The 27,740-nt window shown below is 36.1% G+C and overlaps 2 protein-coding genes across 2 annotated transcripts in view; both read right to left on the reverse strand.

Moving 5' to 3' along the window:
• YEATS4 (YEATS domain containing 4) overlaps positions 1–10,993 on the reverse strand; it is a 30,786-nt gene extending 19,793 nt beyond the window's left edge. Inside the window, exon 1 of the mRNA XM_009273223.2 lies at positions 10,988–10,993. Within this exon, the coding sequence (XP_009271498.2) occupies positions 10,988–10,993 (6 nt within the window). The remainder of the gene's footprint in view (positions 1–10,987) is intronic.
• CPSF6 (cleavage and polyadenylation specific factor 6) lies at positions 1–27,083 on the reverse strand. The gene is made up of 10 exons (XM_019470461.1): positions 26,946–27,083; positions 21,329–21,538; positions 18,684–18,787; positions 17,775–17,920; positions 16,889–17,062; positions 15,274–15,778; positions 12,844–12,959; positions 12,359–12,512; positions 11,143–11,337; positions 1–3,518 (listed from the first exon to the last, which is right to left on the reverse strand). The coding sequence occupies exons 1-9, from the start codon at positions 27,081–27,083 to the stop codon at positions 11,148–11,150; spliced, it is 1,737 nt and encodes a 578-aa protein (XP_019326006.1). The 3' UTR covers positions 1–3,518; positions 11,143–11,147.
• Positions 27,084–27,740: the final 657 nt, after the last annotated feature.

The raw sequence follows: 27,740 nt of genomic DNA on the forward strand, positions 1-27,740 counted from the left end.
TTTTTATAGAGAATACCATGTATTTTTACTAGAAACACAGATGACAAGTATATACACAACATTTAAATCTCCAATTATCCACATACAACTAGGAAAACATTTACAAGGGTTTGGGTATGCAACTAAACAATCAGGTAAAAAAATACCGTTAGAAAAACTAAGCCTCACCAATTTCAAAGGAACAAAAATAGAAAACAGGCACTCCTTAACAAAAAAAAAAAAAAAAAATAAAGCTAATGCCTAAATTTAATAACATATCTTGTTTAACACAAAAACAACAGCTATCCAAGCTTATAAGCCACACAGTAAATAAAAATTTTGAAGTTCTGACAAACGTTTTTCAAAATGCAATCAGAACTAAAATTATTGGCACAGAAAGCAAAAAGGGAATGAGGAAAAAAACACTGTACAGTTTCCAAAACACTATGTTCTTCTTCTGAAGAAGTATTTTTGACCTGTCAAAACATACAGTCCAGTAGAAATTTTACTTTAAAAAAAAAACCCCTCTACTTTTACAAATCAAACCTCCAGTAAAACAACTTCTTCTGCTAAAGCACTGCCACCCCTAAGTCACTACTTGTCGGTTTTGCCTTTCAAGATAAAGGACACAGCCTTAGGATATTATTTTCAGTGTTACTTATAAAATCAATATTTGAAAGAAATAAAGTATTTCCTCACGACTATTTTGTCCTTTCATCAGCAAAAGGAGATGAAATACAATTGGATGAATATCAAAAAGCACAGCAGTAACCATCATGGCATCATCACCAGTCAGTAAATTACCAAACTGCTACTTCCTGAGCGTGCACAGGAAATTGCCAGTAACGTTTAATAAACCAAAACCTGGTAAAAATTCTACTACAGATCCAGTTATACATGATGTGCATTAGACATATTCCTTTTTGGTGTCTATCAGGGTCTTTGGATTTTTTCTGTACATTTTTTTGTTTCATTTAAAAAAATCTAACAAATGAAACTCACAGTAACAAGAGAGTATTATCTAAATTGCAACACAGTACATCTATCAGTTAAAACTAAGTATTTGGAGAACAGGCAGAAATAAGGGGCTTCATACGGGGACCTCATCTCTCAAATCACAATGATCGCTCAGTTTAACTTATGTTATTTTCCCCCTGCTACTCCCTCCCTGCTATTTCCATTGCCAGCAATGGAAATCTATGTGCGAGTGAGAAATTACACTCTGTGTAAAAAGAGCAACAGTCTCCTTAAATCTATTTCAATGTGGAGTAAAGTATCAGTTCCTGCATAAAATGCTTGTAAATTTACTTTTTTATTTTAAGATTTAATATATCTATGCAATGGAACATTACTTACCTGCTGCCTCTCCAGAATTAGCTATTCCCCATGTAACAGCTACAGGCAGGTTATTTCTTCCTTAAACTTATTACACACAGCAGTAAACAATGTTTTTAAGTAAAGAAAAAAAAAAAATTACAACAGTACTGTTCTGTTTGTAACCAACACCTATTCACAAAAAGCAGGAAATGAGGCATGACTTGTTTGACACAACTTTCAGTTTTACAAAATTTTAAAAGGCAGTTTTCATTTGCAAACAGGATTAAACAAACATGTCAAATGTCTTCTCAGTAGCAAATCGTTCAATAAACACCAGTGATCCCATGCATGAGGAACTGAGGTACACAATTTAAGGAAAAAAAAGGGGAGAGTCTGAAGCTGTAGCCAAGTCCAACAGCATCAACCTGGCTGCAGGAAACCTGGCCGAGTGCTAGGTGACAAAAATATTAGAGCATTCCAGACTGAAGCAAAACTTTCGCAGTGGCACAGGCTACTGGTCCCAACTCAGTAAAGCATAAAAATCACTCACGTATGCAAATAAGGTACTTAAAGCATATGTGTACATTCCTTGAAATCTATGGATTGTAAGCACATGCTTTAAATGCTCTGGAAAACCAGATGGATTTAAGTGCTTTCCTGAACAGGGTAACATTTTAGGTCGGCTGTAAAATCCTCAAAATCGGCAGAAAAAAAGAAATCGAGAGTTGTCTAAGAGTTGCCTCTTAAAGCCATCTGAGGTCTTGAAACTTAACTTAAAACATTAAGTGCAGCTATTTGAATAAGTGAAAACTCCAAGAATAAATCCGTTACATAATGATTTACAATAGACTAAAAGTGAGCCTTTGTGCAAGGCTGCCAAAAAACTAAGTTTTTGCAACTTGTATGAACTTTCTATTCGCTTGCATTTCACACTCAATGAAATTTAAAACGAATTCTTATAATTTGAAGTCAACTTTCACTGTGAGCTCCGATAATTTGTTTTTAGGTAAATTTACAAAACCTCATCTGACAGATTTAATTAGCGCCACTTTTTGCTAAGACATTTAAATATTGCCCATCACTGACCAAGGACATACAAGTGTACCTTCTCTTTTATATGCATGTGTAAATAAACCCCGAAGTATTAAGAAAATACCAAACCCATAAAGTCTGAAAAATGGGAACATCTGGTTTCTTCTGGCACATTTCTAATATACAACTATGTACAGACTGCTACGGCCTTGGAGGTGGAGGGGGAACACACACAAGCACTATTACTATAAAACTGTAAACAACTGCAGGGTTTTGTTTTGGTTTTTAAAGCTAACCTTTCCACCCCTTATTAGGGACAGTTTAAGTTCATACGAACAGTTTAAGTTTATATTAACTGTAGTGTCAATCAGGATCAAGGCTGTATGAGAGAAAATTTTCAGCGTGCTAAAATCACAGACCTGGGACCACCTCTCCTCAAAACAACAGACCATAAAGAGCTGCAGTTTTTACAGTTTTATATGTCAATTAGCAAATTCACAAGCCACCTAGGTAAACACTGCTAGAAAGCAAAATAGCATTAAAGGTTTTACGTAACCACCTATTTTCATATCAAAATTGAATGTGTGAGAGCAACATTAGTATGTTTAACTCACTGAATGCAAGATTAGGTTGAGGCATATGCAAGAACTATTGCGATGTTTTTAAAGACAGCATCAATGTTTTCATTGTAACATTATCTTTAAATATTGCTGAACACAAGACTTTCCCTGAGGTGTAAACATCAAATAACTTGAACAGCTTTACACATCAGCCCCATTAAACAGTTTATTACAACACTACATCTACTGTAATCAAAGAGGTGCTGTGTACAGACATTATCATATGAACAGTTTAACATGAACAAACTACTATAAAAACAAGCATTTACTTGACTTTTTCCAATTGCTTGCACATTATAATTGCCAAATGTATATAACCAGTAATAAAGTTGCAAAAGCTATAAGGTTTAAATCACACAGGTTTCCCTCAAATAAAACAGTTAAGCAACATAAAAAAGTAAAAGAGCTACTGGTTACCATGTATGCAGATTTGCTTTATTCAGATCTATTCCTGTTCATTTTATCCATGAATCCTTACAGGCTCAGTTCAATCACATGAAGCAAACTGCTGGACAAGCATCGTTCCTTGAAGACTGTATCTTGTCTTGCACGCTGTTCCTCTTCCTTCAGCTGTAATGTGTCAAAATTTGTGATGTAGATTTTGCTAATCCCCATAATACACAGAAAATTGTTGGCTTATCTATACATACACAAGTCGTGCATCTACTTCACCATAATATAAACTAACACAAAATACCCAGAAGCAGTAGCTACTTGTTTGTGCACGGAATTGTTTTCTAGTACAATAGTTAAAAATAAAATTAATGTTGTTGTACAACAAAGTTGAAAGAACATAAATTTCACAGTTGAAGTATTGAATGATAAAGAAAGAAATAGCTACTGTTCCTGTGACTGATGGAAACATTTATATAGAACATTTCCTAAAGTATGCATTCTGCAAGAGTAAACCAACAAGCACGTAAGGTAATTTTGCCACAACTAGACTTTTACATTTTTACCTGCCCACTTACAGACGTTTTAAGCTGGTTTGACATTTAAGTAATGCACTGATTGTATAATCCACTGATGGCTCACAGCTCAGTAACATTTGAAAGTGCACAGAATCTGATACCAGTACTTCAAAATTTTGACTAGTGGCAAGCAGGATGGTCTTCACACATCTAAAAATACACGCTTGCAGTTTAACCACAAGAACCCACTTTTGAAATAATACAATATAGATTTGCAGGTGTCCTCACCTACTTGCCCTAGAAAAAACCTCAAGCCCTACTTCCTACTCTCATCTATTTTGGCAAATTAAGGAACCACACCATTCAGAGTTAATTACTGTAAGAGTTCACAAAATACTTGGGATGGTATAATTCCATACACTGGATTTCAGTTGAATTCCATTACAAAACAATTAGCTATCTTCATTTCATTAATAATTCACAATTTCAACATTCAATAATTTCAAAATAGTTTAAATCAAATTGTTCAAAAAACCAACACATTAAATTGTTCACTTGAAAAACAAGACATTTAGAGGAGCAATTTCATGAACGTGCACCAGTACACAGCTGTCAAATATTCTTCTACCAGTTTAATAATTTCAAAGCAGTTGGGAAGACAAAGTACTCAATTTTTGCATGAACAATTGACACATTTCTTCTTCCTTTCCTCAAACTGACTGTTAATAACAACTTTAAAAAAACCCCGTATAACCAAGTAGGCTCTATACAGTACAGTATGCACATAAACTAATCCAAATCCAAAGCAGGGACTGGAATTTCTTTTCTTATTCGCAGATTTTGTTCCCAAGTCATGAATGTATCAACCAGTAACTACTTTTTGGGAAGTTCCTTCCCCAGAGACCAAAATTTCCAGAGGTGTTACGTACTTTTAAAATTAATTAGTAGCAAAGTGACAAAGTGCTGCCGCCACAAGATGTGTTCAGAGTTGCAAGCTAAGTTAGCACAAACAGACAGGGAAGAATCTCAGTTTTTTAGCGGAGAAAGTAAGTATATGACAGCTGTGAGACTGCATGTCAGAATTTGCTGCTCTCATCATACAATTGCTGCGGCAAGAATTATGGATCTTTATCACTTCTGTGGCGACAGTTAACAGATCCAAAGCACCATATATATGATTTATACTACTAGCATAAGAAAGCTTCAGTTCCTGGGAATAATTTACTAGATTTGTAAGGGTACTTGTGGAACTACAGGAACTTCAAAGAACGCATGATAAACTGGATTTAAGATTACTGCTTTTCAATATAGGGCTCTTAAGATGGTCAGCACCACACTGAACCTTCATCTTGAAAAACATGACCAACTAAAATCCAAAGTGGTGTACATTTTGGTTTCAAGTATTCTGCCACTATACCTTGGCAAAACCAGAAACCTTTGTGGTTCCAAAAGGAAGAAATAAATCTGTATGGATTATACCTTCATGCTCAGCCCTTTTCAGTATTCTACAATCAAGTAGAATATTAAATTAAGAAACAACTTCAAAAAAAAAAAAAAGATTAAATCTCTAGTCAGTGCTTCTTGGCAATGCTGTTTTCAATCTGCCTCAAGCTCATATAAGCTATCAGTCCTGAGCATGTGTTAGGTTTGTACAATTTAACACCATACAGGAATCAGTTTCTCAGCATTTCTACTAATAAAACCCAAATTTCAGACTTATCTGTTAAATAGTTATTTTGTGGTTTTAAAGTTAGGGGTTTATGCCAGAACATTTCACAAATCAAATCCCAGAAATTAAGTGATCAAACATTTTTGTATTTATGCAAGATGCAACTTGAGCATTGTTTTTCACAAAGACAGACTCTTACAACAAAAACCAATAGATTTCTTAAATATAAAAAAAGCATCTTGCAGTAGCAACTCTAATTTTTTCCTTTAATTCCAATTATCCAAATAAGCATATAAAAGCTTTAAACAGTTATTAGAAGTGTGAAAATTCTACAGTAGTTTAAAGCTGTATGTGCATATACCCATCAAGTTTATAGTAGTGTAGTAATTTCTGATATTTTCAGATTGAATTTCAATCTCCCAACATGGTCACATTTCAGTAAAATGCATAATACACATTTGTCATTATATCCTAATAGCTCCTAAGAATTACTTCATGTAATTCACCTTTATTTTATTCTATACATAAAGAAAAAAAAAAACACACAAAGCAAAAATCCCACAGAAAGTATCAGCTCGAAAGCCAAAATTTGTTTTAACTTAACCTACATTCCAGAACATCACAAACCTCCAAATACTGTGATGCTTTAGCTATAACACAGTGAGAAAGAAGGAATTTCAAGCTTGACTCTATATTTGTCTTTCTGTGTGTAAGCTGATAGACATATGTGATTCTCTTCATCATACATGTACAAACAGACTATTTTACCACCACTCGCACCTTCTTCCATTTGTTGCATATCCCCCCCCCCCCCCCGCTCTTGAGCAATTATCATCTTCAACACCAGAACAATTTTCTGATTTTATAAATAATTTTACACGGGAAGAAGAACGCTCCCAAACTAGTTTCATTCATCATATGTCTTTCTCCTACTATCCCAGCCTGCCTATTCACCAAAAATAACAGATGAACAGAGAGGTTTGTTCACAGAACTCAATCTTTAGTTTACAAATTAAGAAGATGTGAATTATTGGCAAGTATCTTTCACATTAATATATGAGGAAGACACAAAAAGGAAGATCAGGCTGCCACAGGAAAACATAAGAATGAAGGTCTCTCTCTCAATTATCTTTTTTTTTGTAAAAAGAAATCTTAGTTCCTAAACCCCAATGAGCAAAAGAAAAAAAAAAAAACCCAAAACAGAATTTGTTCATTCTTTGGAGAACACTGCATCAAACCAACATTTTGACTTCAAGTAACTTCTTTATGTTTCAAATGCTATAAAGCCTTAAAGTTTCTTGGGGAACTTTCACACAGCTCAAATTTGTCAAAACTAGTGATTTCACAAACAAAAGAAAAAAGCACAGGATGTGGGGAACACAAAAATATAAGCGTGTCTACAGACACCTCAGAAGGCAACAAAATTACAGCAACATGTTCATGGAAAAAATTTAAGTTACGCATTTATGCATTTGAAAATAAACAATAGCATAAGATTTTTAGTTTGTTTTTTGAAACATGTTATCACCCTCAAGAAAATGAGAGAAATCACTGAACATTAAGAAACAAACTATATATTTCTGTAAAGCACCAGCGTAGCCATAAAATAGGCTTTAAGAAGCGCATAGAACAGTGGCACTGCTTGCCTCTTTCACTCTATGGTGGATTTCAAATACTGAATCAGCTGCACAAAGCATGATTTCTCTGATGAATGCCAGATGCGACAGAATAGTGCCAGCCCCACATATGTGCTTCCTCAAAAATACACATTTTAAAAAAAGAGAGATTAGGTAAATAACGTTCATAATAGCTTAATATTAAGAAGATCTGAAATAATCCTAGACAGGCACACATACCCAGGTCTTGAACAATGCTACCACATGATTCACTTAAAATTCCATTATTAACTAGAAGCTTATTATTAAAATAACATACAAAAAATAGGCATTTTCCTATTAATTTACAAGGTTTCTTAAAAGGCTAATTTCATACTTCACTTGATGTTTAAGTGGTTGCTAACACACTGTTACAGGACAGTTCCTACTTATACAAGCAAAAATAGAACGAATATTACTTAAACTATCAGTAACATTTCCCCTCCTACTGACACCAAAAAAATCCCAACCATGTTAGTTCTTAGATCACTCCAAAGCTGAAACTATTTCAGAGAGAGCTGAGAGCAGTTTTTGAAGAAGCATATGAGCCTCAGAAGTACATTAGACTTTAAATTATTTTGCTTACAGTGGTTTGAGAGCAGAAAAATCAGAGAAAAAACATGAAATATGGAGTACAAAGTCTACATACATATCAACTGTTACAATGTTAGTGTTTTTGTCTTTGCAATTCAGTCCAAATCCAGTTTAAATAGGAAATAAGCAATCAACCCAATAACAAAAACATAAAATGAAAAACTTAACATTCAGCAGTTATAGAAATTCAGACAGATTAAGATTGGGACAATGTATCAGCTAGAAATACATCATTGAGTATCAGTTAAACTAGAAAAAAAAAATAGTTCTGTCTAAAAAAAAAAGTCAGGACTCATGCTGATGAAGTTACATTACTATTCTGTTTGTACACATTAATTTTGATGTTAATCCTTCTAAGTATCATTCTGTTGGACTCAGTTTTCTTGACTAATACAGGTTAGATTTGTCTTAAATCTATTGTTCTCTTTTATATCTATAGGCTTTCTACAAGCAAAGGTAAGATGTTTCAAGGGAACATTCAGTTCATAGTAACTCTGTAGAGTGGATTATCAATGTACATGAAGCCTTACTCAAGTGAAGGTACAAAATCTTGTAAGAATTTAATTTTAAATCATGAAGTGTACAAACAGAAGTGTAAATACCTGCTATGGTACATCTAAACCTTTAATAGAGTGTTGTTATTATAAACACATTTGGTAAGTTATTCTCATTTAACCCATCTCTATAAATGTAGTACAGTACAAACTGAATTTCACTGTATACAAAAATGTTCACAATGGACCTTTAAAATCCTTCTAAACTAGATGTGTAACACTTAAAAAAATGCCAGTACAGTATCACAGTTATGACTATAGGTACACAATAAAGAGAAGTATAAGTGCCATTCATAGGTTGCAGGCACAGAGGCAACTTCATGTTATCTGGCAAAACACAGTAATATGGGGAGTAACTTTTCAGCACTGCTGATATTTATTAAATGACTGAGACTGTTAAATCCGTTTATGAATATTAATCAATGTAAAGAATGAAACAAAAAAATGTATGGCAACATACATCTTAGTGAAAATGAAACATACAAACCAGGAGATAACTGTATTTCTTTTATATGTATGTGTGTATATATATATATAAAAACAAAACTACAATAAAGCCCTTCTTCATTAAGACAGCAACAAGACAAAATGTTTACAACTTAACTTTAAAAAAATACCAAATGCTTTCATTTACATGCAGAATACTAAATTTGCCCTTTAAATCAAGTATTTAGGACCTATTTTCTTTTTTGCACAAGGGAATCTTACCTACGCAACCCCTCTGAAAAAAAAGAGAAGTCCCAGCACACAACAAAGTTAAAAGAAGTTGCATATATAAATCCCACCTGAATTGAGACTGAAACCACAGTCTCATTTTAAAATTGTGCTTTGGAAATTATAAAATGCAACCTAATGCTATTTGATGCATTTTCTTGGGGTGACAGGGTAGGGAACCTGTACTTGGCACAGAAACTCCTTATCTACATGCACAACAAAAATTAAAGCTAGATTAATAAAGTATGCCAAGGGTAAAAAAAAAAATTATCTTAAATTCCAGGTTATTAACCATTTTTAGTATGGCTTGCTCATCTCCATCAGAAGGAAAACACTCTGGAAAAGACTCTGGAAAAGCATCCATCACTTGGCTCAATGGTTACCTCCTTTTAATAACAACTATTTGCAAATATCACAAATACTCGTTTATCATAAAAGGCAAAAATCCAGTTCAACAAAAGAAACTACATTTACTTTTGTTAAATCTGTACTTCTATGTTCTGATATTTTACAATTAAGAACCACAGTTGCTACTTTTATGCAATTGCAGAAATATTTCTAGCATTTTTATGACATTTTTTATGACAAAAAGTGGCATTAACAGATATAGACTGCCAACTTTATTTCAGCTGCCACGTTTCACCTTCCTACTTAAGCCTTTGACTTTCCTTCTCTAGGTCGATTACTGCTTTGTGTGTCCCTGTTAGTATATGAACCAAAGACAACATCCCACTGAATACTCAATAGACTAGAGCATTTAGTATCAGAATTTGTTCTCTCCAAAAGGAGTCAGTGACACAAAAGCCTGACTGAAAAACTGATGTTTAACTAATACAAAATTATATTTTCACTTAGGAGTATACCACATTTCATATGATTTCTAAAAAGTTTTTACTCTATTTAACTTCTGTAAATCAGCTCCATGAATAAATACCACATGCAAATCTGGAAACTAAATCTGAGGGTAAATGTAAGAAATGGAAGTTGGGCAGACAGGCGAGTCTGCAAGCTTCAATTTTAATGTAGATGTAGTGTGAAATTCTTCTAAAAGGGGAAAAAGACGACTGCAGAGAAACTAACAGGTAGGGTTTTACCCAACTGTCAAATATAAGGAATCATGGGTAGCTTGAATTCCCAATCCTCAAAATGGCACATTATATAACGTGATGAACATTTCTATGTATTTTAAAGCTCTCAGCAGTACACTGAAAAAAGTGTTTTTTAGCATGCTACTCTGTAGCTATCTAGACATTTGATGCATGCAAGACTGCAGATATATGAAATAAAAGAACAAATTAGTTTGTGAACAACCAGAAAAGAAACAATCCTTGCGTCATACATTTGTTTACTAGTCTTCAGAAAATGACTTTACTATCAGAGGGGGGAGGGAATGAAAAATCAGGGTGGTGGGGAACAACTGAACATAAATCTTATTGAAGATAACACCTGAATTTAGCTAGAAGGCGGAAGATATTGACAGGTCACAGTTCATAAAATAAAGAGCAAAGTCAGGCTATATTTCCTGAATTTGAGTAAAACTCACTGGAAAAAAAAAAAACCAAAACCCAAAACAACGCCATACGTGTGCAAGGACAGCAACTGTATGTACATGTGTTCCCTAAATTGAAATAATCCACACATGACATATGAAGGGCTCAGTGCTGCCGTCCTTACACAAGTAGATTTTAAAATACAAAATTAGTATTTTAAAATACAAATAAGAAATACAACCATAAATTTAATATAATCTTCTAAGATAACAAAGAGAGCAGACTTATCAGTCTGGCTTACTGCTTTTTTAAGAATTGGTTTAATTGCATTTCATAAAAACTGCAAACATTAATACTACCTAAAATCAAAAAGGCAGCATGCAAACTGCAGAAGATAATCACACAAATACTCCCTCCCTCCCAAGACCAGTTACCTGTCGTCACTTACCTACGTTCATGTCAGATGCTGCAAGAAGAAAGTGATTCAGTACATACTGCAGGACCATTTAAATGCAGCTATTAATAGTGTAAATAATCCCAAACCTAGAGTAGTTACTTTTAGTAAGTCAGTAACAGTAAAGTTCAAGAACACGAAACAAATGCTCACCTTCTTTAACGATGACGATATTCTCTCTCTCTGTCTCGTTCTCTGTCACGATCTCTGTCGCGATCACGATGCCTCTCTCTTTCACGGCTTCTTTCCCGATAATAGTCATCGTGACGATCTCTACTACGTGATTTGTGGCGCCTACTTTTTTCTCGTGACCTACTATGGTCCCTCTCTCTGGATCGCTCACGTCTTCTAAAAGAAATTACTTCATTAAATTTTTCTTCAAAATAAAGCCATCCGCATGCCAATTTTGTATTCTGAGTATGAATTTCCTCAAAAAAGGATATGAGAGAAATATCTGTTCACTGTGATGCAGGTATGTTTTTGTATATAATATGAAAGATCGCTGGTATAAAAGGTGGTGGCTAAGAACTCAGTTACAGACAGTAAGGTGCATCCGCTTTCTAATCTATCAAGGAAAAGTCAGAAAGTACATACTCAGAATGGAGGATGAGATGGCTGAAATCAGGTGGGGGAATGCACCGTACCTCAAATGATCACTACAACATGGCTGCTAATCTGTGTACTGAAAGTATGTGCCAAAACCAGCCGTCTTTGTGGTTTTAATATTCAAGGCCAACTACACTACTGCTACAGTATACAAATGAACTAGAGGCTCAGTGTTTGTCCTAACTCGGAAACGGCCGTTATTTAAGTTTTGAAAGAAATGTCAATCTCTCATTTGTACTAAGCAGAAGAGTCCATGAATTTCAAATCTACCTACTCCTGATTTTTAGACTGTATGACAAAGGACAACAGGCAAAATCATTCTGCCCAACTTTTTTTCCCCCAACTTGAGTGTATTTCTACTGTGACAAGGGTGGAGAAAGTTACTTTTAAGCAAAATGAAAACTGGCAAATATCCTCAACCTTAATTTTCAATAGCAAATTCTAATAAAAATTATGCACTGGACATCTTAATTGACTAAGGACAATTCTATTTTGAAGTCTACATATTGCAAGAGTACCATATAGGAAAGGATACTAAATAAAACTAAGAGTTAAACTTAAGCTAGTCAGATCAATTTTGAAAAGAGGGTTAATTGAAAGGCAGCTAAATTCGGGAAACCCCTATTTAGTTCTTTCACACATTTCTTGTGCAACTCAGCAAATCACTAAGCTTCTTACATGACTTAGTTTCTTCTTGGTGAACTAGTCCCGCGCTACACCTTCCCTTTTATAAGTAAGGGCAGATGGAAGAGGAAAGTTTTACCTGGATCCAGAACCATAAGACTTGGACTCAATTCCATGAAGGCAGTCCTGAAGAGAGCTAATAAGTACTTTACAGCGGTCATCCGCAGATACTTTGGACTGTTTAATTAAGGAAATTGCAGTTACCAAGGTCTCTATAGCACTTCCATAGTCCCCTGAAAAGGATACAAGATCACAATCAGAAAATTTTGCAAATTAAAACAAAGATTTTTATCTGTAATAATATTACCATTTGGAGTATCTTCTCTTCAACCCCCATCCAGCCATTACTGTAGACCCAAATATTAAAATACTGTCCAGATCAGTACTCAGAAGGCATTCTCAGAAACTAATTGGAACACAGCACAAAATCAGCCACAGGTTGTACCTAAATTCAGCCTCCTATTAGGAAAATGTGGCTTCAGGGCTGCAAGTTTGCTAATAGGAAAACTATAAACTCTTTTCAGTTGGATAGAATAGCAAATACATTAATCGAGTTTTACTAACCAGCACTGGCATCTGATACAGCTCTCGAAATGGCACTGCTTGAGATCGCCCTATTTCTATTCATGATTTCTTCAAATTCTGCTTCACTTAAAGGTGTCCTTGCAGCATCCATCTCTCTGCAAGCAATAAAATTAGTATTTAAAAGGTTAAGAAAAACTTAAGAATATATCATTGCAATTTTAACAATCCAAGTTTGCAACTTTAAGCAAAGTGACAAACAGAAAAGAAAGCAGGATCTGGGTTTGGTTTTGGTTTTTGTTAAGGACCATGTTACACTATAAAATCCTGAAAGCTAAAAAACAAAAAAAAAAAAAAAAAGAAAAAAGGTAAAAAACAATTAAGACATTGCTGTATAAATAGACTTGTTCATCCCATCTATTTTGAAGATTCAGCAGCACTTAATATTGTGCTTTACAAATATTTATAATTTTCATAAAACCCTTGAAGGTATGTAGGTAGATATTATCCCAATTGAATGGATGTGGAAATACATGTACATAGGCAATGCGACTTTGAGCAAAATTAGAGATCATTTTTATAACAGTACTGGAATTAGAACTATATGATCCTGTTTCCCAGATCTTAAACTAAGACCAGAATTCTATAACTTACGAAAAGCAAATATAGTCTATCATCTTTGAAACACTCAATTTTCTGAATGATACTTCAACATTTTACAGCTAATTTTGGTTTTTTATTTCTGGTCAAGTTCAACGTGCTCCAATTTGATCTCCAAACCAGTCACAGTAAGGAGGAAGCAATAAAGCAGAATCCTCGTACTTATTACACTTTTTTACTTTAATTATTAGCTACCTATATAGGGTTTCCAAAGTAACAGAAGTTAACCTATACAAAAATTTGCCCCAAAGTTTTGCAGTGTCCTATTAGCCAGTCTCTATATCACACAGAGAATTTGGAGAAATGTGTTAGAGACAAATGTTGAGACTGTTAAACTGGCCCACTGCTTGATATTTCTAGAACAGTGTTAGTTCTTCTGGTAGAAAGAAAATGCAGAATAATAAGCAATGCTATCCTCTTAATTGCAAGAAGTGGAACAAGATCCTATAGCCAGTTTAGCATAAGAGGAAATGTCTAAAAATTCATACCTCCCTGAGTTTTGAGTATTATTTTTCGTGTGCCTCCCATAGAATGGAATATGTAATTTTTCTCTTATGGACATGTTATTTCCAGTGAAACGCCTATGATATATAATTAATGACAATTTAAATAGTTATGGATGATAGTTTTAACATTGTTAATGAAAATACTGGACAGTAAGTTATACTGTCCTATTCCCACTCCTTCCCTCCCCAGACATTCTATAAACTGCAGGCAACCTCGATTTTGTCCATCAAAAAAACAACCAACACCTTATCGTTTTATTATATTTCAGGCAATTAAGCCAAATGCTTGAATTTCTATAGTTTCTGTATGAACATAGTATGTACAGATGCCTGGGGTTTTTTAAACTTCGTGATAGAAGAAGAATCAAAGCAAAGTGTCTGCAGAAAACATTTTGAGCAAGACAAGTGTCTCTCATGCTAGCAGTAAAATCACAACCGAAAAATCCAAATGTAACTATGTAAAAAGTGTCTTTCTTACAATTTATCCCAAAATTTTCTGTGACAAATACAAATATGGTGAAAATCAAGCAACAGCAGCAGCACAGAGATGCTTGAAAGCAACAGATGAAAAAGATGTTTCAAACAAGATGTGAAAAACTTGACAAGTCAAGTCAGAGACTCAAGAACTCTGTCTAAGATAGGATTAACCATAGGAAAAGCCACTGCTACAAACACAGCAAGACTGCACCAAATGAGCAGAAGCATCCTGACAGGAAAGGAAGGTAAAAGTCTTGCAGTAAATTCATGCCTGGCTTTTGTGATAAAGACTAACTTTGAATTGAATCCTGAAGAAAAAAAGGGACAAGCAGAGCTGCTGAAAGATGAAAGTGGTATGAGCTTGGTATGGCACTGTACTCAATGTATGCACATATTCAAAAAGGAGAACTCCAGAGCATTCTAAACAGACAACTTGCAAAGCACAATGATAAAGGTAGAAGTCAGAATTTCAAGTTAAGACAGAAGCACAACCAGAAGCTGCTGCATAAGAAGTGATATATAAGTTTACATGTAGAACACATGGAATGATGACACTGCCAAATACAAACAGTGAAGACAAACAGTTCAGAGCTGAAAAGGGAAAGTGAGACTACTGGGGTTGCAATTCAGGTTTTTCTTACTGCTACAAACATGTTTCTGCGAGATATTTCACTGAGAGAAGTGAAAAGGGGCAAATTAGAAGACTGTTGGGATCCCTTCCAGCCCTATTTTTCATTATTTCTAACATTTGCATTAAAATGGAAAATCAAATGCTTCCTACAAGGGAAGTAAAATCTACTACCAAGCACATTACACCAAAAGCACTCACCTTCCAGGTGGCCCATAGTCACCTCTGTCATATGGTGGAGGTCGGCCATATGGATCTGTCGGAGGTGGGCCACGGCTGTCTGATGTAGGTATGCCACTGTTGGCAGGTGGGGGGAAGAAAGCTGGATTCACATGTGGTGCAGGTGGTGGAGCACCTGGAGGTGGCCCAGGGAGATGTGGAGGAGGAGCAAGAGTCAGGGGTGGCCCAAGAGGGCCAGGCGGACGAGGGGGAAATGGACCCGGAGGTGGAGGTGGACCCTGCTGAGGTGGTGGCGGACCTGGTGGTGGCCCATAGCCTGGAACTGGTGGTGGAGGGCCTGGAGGAAGCGGCCCAAGTGGAGGCTGACCAAAAGGCTGTCCTGGAAACAGAACTGGTGGTGGTGGACGGTCACCACGATTAGGAGGTCCAGCTAATGGAGGTGGGAGGACCTGACCAGGAGGTGGAGGGCCTGGTGGGCCTGGCGGGCCAGGAGGACCTAAAGGTGGACGTGGGGGAGTTTGTCCAGCTAAAATAAAAAAAATTAAAAAAGTTAATAAATATAAAGAAATAAAAGGCTTAGTGAAATAATTAAAATTCTTGCCTTTTTTTTTTTCTTAAAAACAACAAAAAAACAAAAACAACCCTCACTGAACAATTTGCAACTTACACAAGACATGCATGGTCCCACTTTGGGTCCAGTAGCTTAGAAAATTTTTAACAGTTGCTTGACTATCAATATCTAAAGAGAACAACATTAACTTGAAAACTGACAACTCGCTCCCCCCCCCCCCACACTTAATCATCTGCTATTGGTTACCAAAACCCTAAAAGCTTACAAAAACTTGAAAACATTGCATCCTACTTACACCTGCAGCTAGTCTTTCATATGGGGCATAAGATACCATATATATTAAAAATATAGGAAAAGCTATATTGGAGAAGGTAAGGTAAATGCAGTATCCAAACCTACTTTCAGGTCCTCATTAGTGGTTTTTCAATTTGACCATGTCCCTTTGACTGTTAGTAGACAATCTACTACTGAATGACATTTATTAAAAATACTTAAGCAGAAATAAGAACTTCACTGCAATGCAAGCCTGATTGTCCAACAGATTTCTCCCATATCAGATACCTGACTAAACATGAACACCTTCCCCTCAAATCCGTGGTATTCTAAGTGCCAACTAACTGACCTGTCAGTGGGCATGAATCAAAGCTGAATTTCTGATGATGGGCAAACTTGTAATGCAGTAAGGAAAAGTTACTTTACACCCTGCAACACAGGCATTCTCACCCCATATAGCAAATCAGAAAATCTGAATTACACTGCACTAAAGACAAGTCTACTTGCTAACACAATCTATCTTAATTTCTTCATACTCTAAAAATATGTACATTGACACATTATAAAGAATGTCTCTAAAAAATGTTATTAAATTGCTATCAAATTTAGGAAGTACAACTCCCTGTTTGAACATCAACAAAGAAATATTGTCGAATCCTACAATCCAGCTGTGAATACTGATTACAGCACATTACTGAATTGCCTTGATCTTTATAATTTCCCAAATAAGTATGCCGCATTAATACAAGAAAACACAAATGAAACTGAAACTCCACACATGAATTGTTTTACCTGGGAAAGGTGGTGGTGGCCCTCCTGGCCCTGCCGGTCCAGGGAATCTGTCTCCACCTGGAATGGCACCTGGAAAACGGCCTCGCCCTCTATTACTAGGTGGAAACGCTGCTCGTGAGCTTCCTCCTGGGGGACCAGCTTTACCTTCCCCAGACATCTGGCCAGACTGTGTGGCTGCAATGGAAAAGCAAAAGTGTAATTACATAAATCAAAATAGGTTAAAGCTTTTCAACACTTGATCTAAAGTTTTATGCAGCGCTAAAGCATGACCTTATGAGCACCAACTTGTTCCTTGGTACCCAAACCATCTGAGGAGGAAAAAGTGCTTTGCTAAAATACGGCAGCGTTCCAGTATGCCCCATACTAAAAGAATAGCATCTGGGGAGGCTGTCAGTCCTTCCTTTAATGCAGCCCAAGGCCACAAACTATTAGGACTGGGAACCACAAGACAAGGTGCTGGAGGGAAGCACAACACAGAATCTCTCTTCCCCATTTTGTCATAAGCGCAGCCTGTCCAGACATCAGAATTTAGTCCAGTTTGTCTACAAATGTTAAATTTCTAAATGCTCTTGTGCTTTTTTCCAAAATTACATCCACAAGAAATTGAGAAAGCTTCTCCAGCTGTAAGACAAGATTTTCACAAAGCTGCAACCTTCTTCCAGTGAGTGCTGCCAAAACAGCAGCTCTTCAGTGTATTCAGTGATTTTTTTATTTTTATTTAAGAGAAACATCTTTAAACAGAGATGCAACTTCATCCACCTGGACTGTAAGTATTTCATAGCTATTTTAAACTGTGTAGAAGTTATCAGATGCTGAGAGAAAAACTGCCATACTACTTTTGGAATAAACTTCTGTTTTTCCAAGACAGCACGTAAGAAAGGCTTACTTTTCCTTGACTGCATTTCAAACTGACTCAGAAATTGTTTATTGCATGGAGTTACAACAGGATTCTGCCCATGCAATTCTCTTTTAGGCAACAAGTCCATCAACTTTTTGGAGGATGCTTCCGATCCCACACCCACAAGGGCAAACCTGAAAGGAAGCAGAAGAAGTTACACCACAGTTTTTTCCATTTCCTGGATATCCTGATGCCTCATGAAAAAGGTTACACAGTAAGCAAAAGAATACTTGAAAAATAGATACAGAGACTGTTTCACAGGTCTTAGTCCAGTTTTCAGGTAAAATATTCCAGATAAAATAACTCATTCCAGGACACAGAAGAAGAACCAAGAGTGCAAGTACAAGATGCATCAAAATATACCACAACAAAGGCAGCTTTTTGGTAGAGTATCAATACACTATCTATGAATTCATATGACCACGTTATTATTAAGCATTCACTGTGTTGTCATTACTACTAAGGAGAGAGAAAGGCACATTCACAGAAGGAAGATTAGGTTGCCAGTGAAAAATGGTCTCAAGCACTCACTCTCAACAGTTAATGGAAAATAAAGATGTAAAGAAAGATTTAATAATGGAGGTTGGGGAACAGTATTTACACTATGAGGAACAACAAGGATCATCACCACACTAACTGAAATCTAGGAATAGTCTTAATGAAGATGGCCAACAAGATTTAACTCACAAAATAATGAGACACACAATACCGTCAAAAAATTTATGCCTGAAATTCAGGTCATTAGTATGAAATGATACATCCAATCATCGCTGGATATCAATAAACAAAAATTATCCGTTCACATACTGACAGTTATGAAAATTGAGAACTCTTTCTCCATTTCCACCCTCCCAAACTTCAATCCATTTACAGAAAAAACAAATGCCAAATTCTTACCCTTTAGACTGGCCATTAGCACGATTTTCAAAAAATTTTATCTCCAAAATATCATTTACCCCCAGTGAATGAACTGCTTCAGTTAAGTCTTCATCTGTTGTCCACTGAAAAATATTTTTAATATTCAACTATGAAAGCTTATCTAAAACACCAGGAAAAGGGCAACTAAGTTTTCCATGGTTTTTTTTGTGTGTGTGAAATTGGTCAAGAGGAATACTTTATTCAGGCTGTCAATATTTTCTGACTTTTGGAGAGCAGTCATTTGTATTTTATAATTCTCAGAAAATTAATTTTAAAAATATACACACTTCCCTATATACTACATTGCATCAACCCCTCCACACAGTATACCAGTTACAGTATGCCAAAAAAATTTGTATTTGAGTAACTTTTGTCTCCTGAGACTACAAAGCTTAAACTGGACTATTTCAATAACTGTTACTTTTTCTACACCTAATCCATTTTTTCTCCCACTGATTCTAGTATTTTCACACAAAAGTCAATTTTAAACACTCTATTAACCAGGTGCTCTGAGAGCTTTGACTAGTGAGAGTTTAGTGAACTACATATTATTTGCACAAAAACAAGCAGGATTTACAGAAAAAATAAGGGAAACTAGTACAGAAACTATGGCTAGAAACATCTGCTTCCACTTAACCAAACCTACTTGGCTGCAACTTCCTATTAATTACTATGTAATGTTTAACAATTTCTCTCATATCCAAAGATTCACAAATACACCAATACTTATGGTTTTCTTCCTACTTCTGTAACTTCATCACTTCTTTAAATTTCATATGGGAAGTGCAAAGAAGGCTTTCATGCTTCAATTGGTCAAGAGGAATACTTTATTCAGGCTGTCAATATTTTCTGACTTTTGGAGAGCAGTCATTTGTATTTTATAATTCTCAGAAAATTAATTTTAAAAATATACACACTTCCCTATATACTACATTGCATCAACCCCTCCACACAGTATACCAGTTACAGTATGCCAAAAAAATTTGTATTTGAGTAACTTTTGTCTCCTGAGACTACAAAGCTTAAACTGGACTATTTCAATAACTGTTACTTTTTCTACACGCAATCCATTTTTTCTCCCACTGATTCTAGTATTTTCACACAAAAGTCAATTTTAAACACTCTATTAACCAGGTGCTCTGAGAGCTTTGACTAGTGAGAGTTTAGTGAACTACATATTATTTGCACAAAAACAAGCAGGATTTACAGAAAAAATAAGGGAAACTAGTACAGAAACTATGGCTAGAAACATCTGCTTCCACTTAACCAAACCTACTTGGCTGCAACTTCCTATTAATTACTATGTAATGTTTAACAATTTCACTCATATCCAAAGATTCACAAATACACCAATACTTATGGTTTTCTTCCTACTTCTGTAACTTCATCACTTCTTTAAATTTCATATGGGAAGTGCAAAGAAGGCTTTCAAGATTCTGAACTACTTATCTGATCTTCCTCAATCAAGGCTTCTTTTAAAAATTCAAGAAATTACTTTGCTGAGAGCTAAACACAAAGACAACAAACACAATAGCAATACTAAAGTAGATAAATTCATTTTTTGTGGATAATTTTATTTGTGAAGCCAAATAATGAGTAATAGGTACAATTGCTGAACATTGGCCTACCTGCTTTGGAAATTGTGACATTTTACTTGGAGTTCAGCTAATTCATATGCATTTTATGGATTCCATTCATATATTTTAGAATGGTACAACTGTTAAGTCAACAGCTCCTTTACTTACCTATTAGCTCCCAAAATTAGGATACTGTAATAATTAATGAGAAAACACCTGAGCACCCATAAAGCATTCTTTTTCAAGTTTAGCACTACTAAGAAATTAATCAGAAGGGAAAAAGCCTTGAATGAGAATTTTGCATGTGTGGACCTGGAAGAACTGGATTTCAGGTAAACAGACAAAATCTCCAGTTAATTCAGCTACTGCCCAGCTCTTGCACTTTGCTTAACTGCAATTGATTTTAAAATGCTTTAATGCTAACAAAAGTAACTGTCTTAAGGGCAACTGCAGTTCAGTGAGTTATCCCAAACCTGTTACTCCTAGGACCGCAGAAATAAGCCTCAAGGCAAATACCTGAAAACAGTTTTGTTGTAAGAGTCACTGCCCTGCAAAAAAGGAAGTGGAAAAAGGCCCTGGAAAAATGTGAAAAGTAATTTCAAGAAAATCCCAGAGAACCTCCCAGCTCCTTTTTAAACTAAAAACTTCAGCAAGAGTTTACTAAAAAATGCATTTGTTCAGTAGCCTTTAAGTATCTGCAGGCATAAAGTATTTCAGAGTTTAAGCTTGTTCTCCTCTTTCATTCAGTTCTCTGAAAACCTTAAGAAGATAGCAGCACAAATATCCCTTCATAACGCTTAAAACATGAGAGGAAACTTTAAAAAGTTTATATTTACTGAAGATTTCCTCGAGTTTTTAGACATCAAGACAGCTCCAGACAGGCTCACTAAATTTCAGGTAAAAGAAAAAAAACAACAAAAACCCACATGCTTTGCTGTACTCTTAATATTTCATATAAAACAATTTTTAAACCAAAAATATTTGCAAAGAATTATGTTCATAATTTTAAAATTCCTGGCTACACGTAAATAGTAGTAAGATACTTACCCAAGTAAGATTTCCAATGTACAAGGCAATTCTCTTTCCAGTATATGTATAGACAACATTTGGTGCAGCTCCTTTACCTACATCATCCCCAACAGATGGTGGGAGAGAATCCATGTAATCACGATCTTCTGGGGCATCTCCATTATTTGCAGATGGAGAAATTACATCATCATATAAATCAATCTGATCATGTCCACCATATTCAGCTTCCTAAAATACAAAAGACACCTTGATTATATTTAACATTAAACACTCTTAAAATTTACTTGAAAAAAAAATGCTGTGATAACTGCCACGTTCCACAGACATGGTAAGTCTGATCCAACACCTACACAACATCCCTGCTGAAAAGCTAATCCCCAGTTTCATCCACATTAAAGTATATAAAATTCTTATGACTTCTGTTATATTCTAAACTGACGGGGGGGGTCAACAAAAAGTATTTTTGGCCACTGTTTTGCATTGCAATACTTTTGCCCTTGTAATATAAACAGAAATCCAAAAACCCACAAGCCCTACTCCCAGAATTATAGACATTAGCAAGCACGAGCAACGTGCAAAATGAGAGGCTAACATCCACCCTCAAGCAAATCTTTTTTCCATCAAAACATTTGGTAGAGTGAACAGACCCAGCTTCTAAAGAAGCCCTACTGTCAAACACAACATTCTACCTTTCAGATTTCTACTACATTCCTAACTTGATTTTTACCTCCTCATTCACAGAGGGGCCAGACAGGGAAAGAATTCTATTTTGTGTCATTAAATTTAATAAACCCAAGGGTTTGTGTTTATTAAACATTTATTTATTCATGGGCTACAGAGGGACTATTCTACAGCATCACGGCTGCCTCTGGAACATTTTGGTTCAGAAAAGCATCGTGGGGTTTTGGACTGAATCACTTCCTTCTCCCTTGGGTTGGTACAGGTTACAGCACAACTCTGGCCAAGTGAACTAGATTCCTTTCAGAGGGAATGGAAATGAGAGTTTCTTTCCAGAAGCTCTGCTTCATGTGTGCTCAACAACTGCATCCTGCCTGCTAAATGGGAACAGACGGGTCAAGATCAATCAGTGGTCCTTCAGACAGCTTAGACTCATAAGTGTGGTAGGAATATTTGGTCCAAAAGGCCAGACTAAATTTAGCCTGAAGTAGATTATGCAAACAGTGTGTTAGGTAGACAGGGGGGCCTGAGCACCAACTGCCTCAATCTGCTGATGTGCTACTACCAAGCCATATTACTTTATTTATTATAAAGACAGCTGTACTGTCATCACCGAAGACAGACAATTAATAGAAGGGCAAAACATGTTGACTGTAAATGATAATAATCTCCTTCACAAAAACATGCAAAAACTTTTTTTAATACACAGTGTAACCTTAATCAGTGGGATCGCTTAATTCCAAATATGAATGAAGCTGGGTGTTGTATATTTGCATCAAAGAACTATTTTTAAAACAAAGACTTCTTTTGATACTTGCCATTTTTCATCTTATGTACCGTCACTCATCATATTCAATGATGATCAATTCCACAATGGAACGCTGCTATCCTTTTTTACTATCCTAGCAATCACTTATGATCGAACAGCCCAACCTGCGTGTGAGAGAGGCACCATCTAAATGTCTACTGACAGGAAGGCAGTAACTTCTCAGTGAACAACAGTGGTCTGACAAAGCTTAGGAGAGCCTAACAGTGTTTAATGTTAACCTTCAGCTTTTATATTGACTTTCACAGGTTGCTTTGCCACATGCAAAATTTGGACTTCAAAAGCCTGCAGAAGGTTCCTGGGTTCTTCCACCCTGATCCAGAACAGAAATCGCCTCACCAGGTTTTGATATCAAGAGATATTTCAGCATCCACTATCTTGTGAATTTGTATCTAAAACCCCACACAAGCATAGACTAGATAGGTATAGATAGAATATTAGAATAGATATAGATAGAATACACTAGATAGAATAGTACAAGGTACCAAATATGGCAACTAGAATCAAGTTGGATTCCACAGAAAACAGGCTGCAAAGCTAGCAACCTTGGTTGAAAACCCAATGTATCCACAACCATCATCAATATTGTCAACTGCTACTCATACAGAGAGAGTATCACTAAAAAAAAACCCCAACAGCAAACAAAAACCACACCCCCACCCCCTCCAAACAACAAACAACAAAAACAGGTAAGCTAAGTTTTGGCATTGTCATTTGATCCTCAGTAAACTGCACTGTCCCAATACACCCAAAACTTCAACAGGCTGCAAAGCTAGCAACCTTGGTTGAAAACCCAATGTATCCACAACCATCATCAGATGATCAGCTGTCTTGAAAATAAGGAAATATTATCAACTGCTACTCATACAGAGAGAGTATCACTAAAAAAAAACCCCAACCAAAAACAGCAAACAAAAACCACACCCCCACCCCCTCCAAACAACAAACAAAAAAAACAGGTAAGCTAAGTTTTGGCATTGTCATTTGATCCTCAGTAAACTGCACTGTCCCAATACACCCAAAACTTCAACAGAAAATTTATCTCTCTTAAGGTAAGTTTATAATCATTAAGTATGGGCTTCATATTTTCACCTAGTCTGTCTAGCTCTCTGTCTCAGTTTGATTCCTCCTATCATCATTACTAATGAAAGTAGGTTCAAAGAACTGCCTGGGACAGGCCTAAACATGACATCTTACAGCAAGATTAAGGATGATGTCACAAGGCAATTAAGGAAATCCTCCGCTAAACGTGCAGTAATTCTAGTCATCTGTGTGTATGGGCGATGACTTCAGGGAAGTAGAATTTAGTCTTGGTAGACAGATCCAAACGGGCAGCCACCAGTCTTACAGCAGATGTACACTAACCTACCTCTCTGAGAAGGCTGGGGTCAGCATTGCCAAAATACCAGTGTAGGCAGCAGTCCACAGCTCTGCTGCACTTCCCTAGTGGCAAGAAACTCCTCTGAAATAGATCAAGTTTCTATCACATAGGCTTTCAGGTCACCATGAAAGGAGGGAGAGAATTATCAGGGCAGCACAGTCTGCATGTAATTTGGGGGGGGGGGCAAAGTGTCTGATAGCATCAGTGCCTTAATTTAAATCAATAAAGACATAACAGAAAACCTGATGTTGTTCACCATAATCTCTTCTTACATCACGCTGGTTTTGCAGCCAGCATGGAATTCATTCAGTCACCAGTCTGTCAACAAGGTGTGTGGTTCAATGATTAAGAATGATCTGAGTCAGCAACTGCAAGTGTAGACTGAAGAGAGGTGTCTCGATGGCTGTTGCACAAGATTCAACAACTCTTCCTCCTTCAATACATGTACCATGGAAACTTACCTAAACGCACCCTTCTTTCCTAGATGCAGAAGAGTAAGAAAAAGAATACAGGAAGTGTTACTTCTCTAGTCTTAGCTATTTCAACAAATGCTCTGCCCGTACCAGGAATTGTTTTTGACCTCTTCCGACTTCCTTAGTTAAGAGAAGACCATCAAGCACAAAGAAATTATTTCTGCTCAATTATAGTCATTCACAATCTTACAGATAAAAATGCTAAGAAACAAAGTCAGCATCGTTATTCTGGCCCCCTCTACAACTGACTCAGTAGCAATGCGTTTCCAAAGCCCATGTCTTAACTAGACCACAGTCTGAAACACTAGATCATTTGCTCTGGAAAATCAGGACTGAAATTCCACATTCTGTGCTATTAAGTGGGACTGGGTGAATTAAAAGGGCACTGAAAAGATATGCTCTCAAAGATTCATGCCAGACTAGCTGATACACTTCCAGTTACTCAGCCCTTCCTCAACATTTTGTATTTTAATTACCGTTTGCAGTGTTTTGCAACATTCAAATACGAAAGCCATAAACACATGGAACATCACGGTCATGTCCAGAAAGGACAAATTAAAAGTGTTTTTTCTTTTTGGAACTTAGCAGCCATGCTCCTCTGAGTTGCAGAGAAGAACTGGTCACTCACTTTACAAATGCTGTTTTGGAAACTGGCTTTTTTTTCCCCCCATAAAATTTCTTTAAAATGTACATACGTCTCTTAGACTTGCTTTTTCCACTCAAGTCTGTTCAATTTAAGAGTTAAACGCTAAATTACACCTCCAAAGAGACATTAAAAAAACCTTGGTGATGTAAATAAAAATTTCATTTAAAAATTTGCTATTGTTTCTGAAAAAAAATGTTCAATTCAGAAAAAGCAGATTATCCAGCTTCTCCCTTCTCACTTTTTCATTCAAGTTACAGTATATGTGGTCAAAAACTGTAAATACACATTAGCATCCTCACTTTAAAAAAAGTTTGTAGGTCCTGAAGAATAACAAGTTAAAGAGATAAGCAAAAATCTTTCTGGTTTCGATTAGCTGCCTGAACACAGACAGGAACCTTAACAAAACAGCAGGCCTTTGATGTTTCTAAAATAGCACACTGCCTGTGGCAGAAACATCCACCATGGTGGACAAGTTTGTTAGACCATAAGATTCACGTTTACACTACAGGCCCAACCGCTCTCGGCTCTACAACTGGCACACCACTAAAATTTAAGGAATCTAATCCCTTGTCAAATAGAGTAACTAAAAATCCACAAGTAGTCAAAAGTATAAATTAAACGTAGGTAGTATTGCTGTTTGCATTAGAACAAAGCTAAGAGGCACCAGATGAGATGGTCTCAAGTTTGCTTTGTAGTTTGATATTTGCTAATATACAAAGGTTATCTCTTCCCCAGGCCCCTTTCAGCAGATCAACAGAACTGATGAAATACATACCCAATAAGTATTGCGCATACATTTTATAATAAATGCAAGTCTGCCAGCTTATGTTTTTTTATGACCAGGACAGCTCTGCCCTTCTGAGTAGAAATTTATTATACCACAATGTGTCCATCCCCTCCCATAACGAGACAACTGCCTTTCCCAATGTAAAGGCTGTTTTTAATAACCTGTTTTATGTGGCCATTAAATGCTAGCTTTTATTATTCGTTACACAAAAAAAGTATTTTTCTCTCTGTGTTACAGACAAGGAGTCAAGAGAGTAACTAACACGTTCCTAAGAATCTGTAGCCACAGAGGTTTCCAGATAATTAGCCTCTTAGCTGCTTACTCCATCTAAAGCACTCTTATTATCCAGTTACAAAATACAAAGTCAAAACTCTTTCATTTCTAATTTGTTAGCATTTAAATATCAAATTAGAACACTACAGGCATGTTTAGACGTATCCACAATGCAACTACGCAAGTATACTCATTAGAGTATAAACAAAGCAAGTGCTCTTTCCACAGCATTAAAATAAGAGATCCTTAAATTGTTTTGTATCCTCTGCTTGGTCAGGATTTTTACATGTATACCTATGTACAGTATGTATAATAAAAACAGTTTTTTACTGTTTAATTATATGCATGTGTATACGTGAAAAAAAAAAACTTGGGAAATGCAAAGCTGATCAGAGCATCAGAAAACTTGACAATGCATGGTCACATCTTCATGACTGCAGGAAAGTAACCCAGTTTGCTGGCCAAAGTTGCAGGCAACCTTGAGTCAGACCCAAGCTGGCCTCATGCACCGGCTCCTCATTATCTCAGTATCATGCACTGATACTCCAGGTTTTTGTGTACAAAAACACACCATGATATTTGCTAAAGCACCCCTAATCTTACTGCGGTCTTCTGCCATCAAGAGAATGCCAGCCTCAGCCACTTGTATGCCGATAATGCAGTTCTCGGGTGCAGCACCGATCTCTTTCTCTTGAAGAGCAAGATGCATAACGTGTAGGGAGATGGTCAAAGTAAAATATGCCATGCAATACCTATTTCTTACAGGTCACAAGCAATGTATGCAGGAAGTATTACATTTATGAGACTCTCATCTCAAAATGAGATTTTAAATAAATACGAAAGACTGCTGGATGGGGAAGCCAGCTTAGAAGAACAAAATGGAAAATGACTCAACCAACTTCTCAAAAAAAAAAGCAAAAAATTTTAAAAAAATAAATACAACTGGTGGGAGCCAAAAGCAAAAAATTTAAAAAAAATAAATACAACTGGTGGGAGCCAAATTGAGTAAAGCTGTAAGCCCAAGGACAAAGAATACGATTATGATGAACAATAAGTTAACGAAAGGGTAAGAGGCAACACACAGACAAAGTTTTGATGAACTCCAGATGGAATGGGAAAGATGCATTTTCACTAAAAAGATCTGACTTCAAGTTAGCCAGCTCATTGCAACCAACACTTAATACAACCCAAGACGGTTCTCAGTTTTCACCCATCTTAGCCAGCTTGTAAACCCATGGCTCTGCGGTCTTTATTTCACCCTTATAACCTGTGGTTCATTTAGCACTAATCAAGCAGAACATCCCTCCCACCCTTCTGGAAAAAGGCATAAAAAAAAAAAAATCCCAGAAGAGCCTGAATAATGAGT

The sequence above is a fragment of the Aptenodytes forsteri genome, unplaced genomic scaffold (assembly GCF_000699145.1).
Source record: "Aptenodytes forsteri isolate BGI_AS27 unplaced genomic scaffold, ASM69914v1 Scaffold366, whole genome shotgun sequence".
Lineage (NCBI taxonomy): Eukaryota > Metazoa > Chordata > Aves > Sphenisciformes > Spheniscidae > Aptenodytes > Aptenodytes forsteri.

Excerpts from the sequence above, each read along its gene's own strand:
- CPSF6 (XM_019470461.1), bottom strand. The coding sequence starts at position 27,083 with ATGCATCTTGCTCTTCAAGAGAAAGAGATCGGTGCTGCACCCGAGAAC. Across the intron at positions 21,539-26,945 it reads GTGCTTTAGCAAATATCATG|GAAGCTGAATATGGTGGACA; the intron begins GTGTGTTTTTGT and ends TTTGTATTTTAG. Across the intron at positions 17,063-17,774 it reads TGAAATGCAGTCAAGGAAAA|CCACACAGTCTGGCCAGATG; the intron begins GTAAGCCTTTCT and ends TTTCCATTGCAG.